The sequence below is a fragment of the Primulina eburnea genome, chromosome 9 (assembly GCF_022965805.1).
Source record: "Primulina eburnea isolate SZY01 chromosome 9, ASM2296580v1, whole genome shotgun sequence".
NCBI lineage: Eukaryota > Viridiplantae > Streptophyta > Magnoliopsida > Lamiales > Gesneriaceae > Primulina > Primulina eburnea.
This window is the reverse complement of record NC_133109.1, coordinates 6,484,129-6,487,195: the sequence shown is the minus strand read 5'-3', so window position 1 is coordinate 6,487,195 and position 3,067 is coordinate 6,484,129. Positions and strand designations below refer to the sequence as shown.

At 37.7% G+C, this 3,067-nt stretch overlaps 1 protein-coding gene across 1 annotated transcript; it reads right to left on the bottom strand.

Moving 5' to 3' along the window:
* Nucleotides 1-217: 217 nt before the first annotated feature.
* Nucleotides 218-2,853, bottom strand: LOC140840693 (uncharacterized). Its single transcript, XM_073207867.1, has 2 exons — nucleotides 2,349-2,853; nucleotides 218-585 (listed from the first exon to the last, which is right to left on the bottom strand). Exons 1-2 carry the CDS (start codon nucleotides 2,851-2,853, stop codon nucleotides 218-220), a joined length of 873 nt encoding a protein of 290 aa, XP_073063968.1.
* Between the last annotated feature and the right edge of the window lie 214 nt (nucleotides 2,854-3,067).

Sequence of the window (3,067 nt, the reverse complement as noted above, 5' to 3'; positions counted from 1 at the left end):
GCATCCGTCTGTCCATTTGTCTCTTCTTCTTTTTTTCTGTTTTTTTTAATTATCTGCAAAAATAAAACGATTCAAATTAGTGCTTGAAAAAAGAAAATTAAAATTAACAACTAAAGAATTAAAATAAAATAATAAGACGGATGCGAAAAATAAACGTGGGTTGCCTCCCACACAGCACTTGGTTTATTGTCATCAGCCCGACTGTCACTAATCCTGTTCATGGTGGGTCGTATGATGTCTTGGATGCTCTTATTGCCACCAGTTGACCTTCAACTTCCATAGTCATCTTTCCTCGTTTCACGTCAATGATTGCTCCAACAGCAGCTAATAATGGTCGTCCTAGAATGACGTGAACGTCCTGACTATTCTCCATATCGAGTACCAAGAATTCTGCTAGAACTTTCAATTTGTCAATCTTCAGTTCAACATCTTCCACCGTGCCCAATGGTACCTTCACCGATTTATCTGCCAGCTGCAAGCTTAATTCTGTGGGTTTTATCCTGGTTAGTCCAAGTTTTTCGTAGATAGAACTTGGCATTATATTTATGCTCGCGCCTGAGTCACAGATAGTGTGGGGACCCGAACCTAATTCAACACTTAATTGTTATTAAGATCAAAGTTGACCATTAAGTAATAGTGGGACATAATTTTTTTTTTTTTAATATACAAGTGCGGAAACGTAAGATAATAAATCTGATATACATGTCAGTGTAATAGTACAAATCTTGCACCACTTTTATTTAACTTAATTAAAGTTCAGTCGCTATGTCAAGTACTGAAAATCACTCTACTCTATGTCCGGATCTCCACGCTAATCCTGAATCTCTCATCCTATTCGTGATCCTGATCCTGCCCCACCTGTTGTCATGCACACATACAAAACAAGACAACAGCCGGATAGCTCCGGTGAGAAATAGATCCCAGTATAAACAATGTATACATGCAATCATATATACAATATAAAATCATATAACAGATAGGAATGAATCAATTACTAAACAACATCGATATAATTCATATATTTAGTGTCTGGGCGAATCGGCCACAGAATTGACGAATCAGCCAATGACTACGCGAATCAGCCAGTGACTAGGCGAATCAGCCGATAGCTAGACGAAGCAGTCTATGACTCAATACATACATTGTCTATAAATCAATAGACCACACACATCAATATCATTAATTGCAAATATCACTGCAATACATTAAGATATGTGATTTAGGGAAACTCGAGTCAAACCTCACTCGAGTTGTGCAATCCCAACTCAACATTAATTTATACATTTTTTTCTGTCTTTCTAAAGCTGTCGAAGTTTCAAACGCAAAGTCTGTCAATACTCAGTCTGGAATGACAATAACGAGGAATACAATATCAATATCCCAATCAATCGATACTGGATATAATCAGAACTAAATCACATTCTGTTTCAACGGCATAGCTGCACAATCTCAATATACCCAGTCATACAAACCAACAGATACCAATTCCAACATTTCATAATCGATTTGTAATCGATACAATACAAATCTGACATCAAATCTTAACCCAATAAACTCTGAAATTCATAACAATTCCATAATTAGTCTGGTTTTCAATCTGTCTTTGATTCTACGATGTCTAACATGTCAAGAACATCATATATGAATCATATTTGATTCTGACAATATCATAATTTCAAGACATAACAAAACGTAGTAAAACTTACGTCCAATTGTAGCCTGCGTCGATAGGAACACAGTACCGAAGTCGGATTCAAAATCAGACGGAGGAATCGCAATATAAAGGCGTAAGGATTTTTCACAATTCTCTGAAGCCTCCTTCCTCAATTCAACTGATTCTGAGGGACAAAATCGTTTTTGATATATATATATATATATATATATATATATATATATATATATATATATATATATATATATATATATATATATATATATATATATATATATATATATATATTGCATGCGAAGGGCAAATGGCTCACCCTAAGAGCAACACGTCTCACGCATATGCGCGAGACATAATGTCTCGGCGCGTATCATGCACAGCGCCTCGCGCATATGCGCGTCCTCATTCGGCGCATATGCGCGAGTTCCCTCAAAATTCTTCACAACTCTCGGGTTACCTCGTGAACATGCACGGATTCGTGTCGCGCATATGTGCGAGGTTCTCTGCCCCTTCCGCGCATATGCGCCCGGCAGGATCGCGCATATGCGCGAGGCTTCCGCCTCACACATAATTCCAATCTCTTTTCCCTATATCCCGGTGTAATCCGTGTCATCTATAATTACATCAATTAATCAACAAATCAGTTTAGATTATCAACACAGCAAATCTCGGGCATTACAGATAGCCTTTTCCACTACATGACCCCCTATTTCAGATGGTACGATAAATTCACCGGGATCTAGCAACTTCTGAAAAGGATTTCTTCGTGTTCCTTCGGTAAATTCACCTTCCACCTGCTCTACAAATTCATAATTATTGTGTAGGTTCTTGAGATCTTCAAGACCTTTTTTCTTTTGAAATTCAGCTTGTAATTGTAAAAATCTCTGGGGGTAGGGAAGTAAAGAGATATCAAGGCATTGATTTAAATCATACCTCTCAGATTTCTTACCTCGGGCTCTTTTGGTTGGACTTAGCTTTTCATCCCGAACAGGTTTGAGTTCAACCTCCTTCTCTTCTCTGCCTACCACACCAATCTCTTCATGATGTATAAAAATGACATTCACTTCTCTTAGGTTTGGTTCTGCAGTCTTTTGAACTGCACCTGATGGTTGACACTTGAGTTTCTTCGTTATCTGCCCCACTTGCGACTCAAGGATTTTCAAGGTTGCACCAATACTCGCCATGTGTATCTCAAGGTTGTCCAGTCTAGACTCAGTTCTAGACATCCTTTTACCAGATTCAACAACAAATGTTCCAAATAAATCTTCAAATGATGGCTTCCGTTCCCCATTTGATGTATTGAACCCCGATGGAGGATTCAACACATTTTTATTATTTTCATAAGAAAAATTTTCATGATTTCTTAATCCTGGATGATAAGTATTAGGGGGAGGGTTA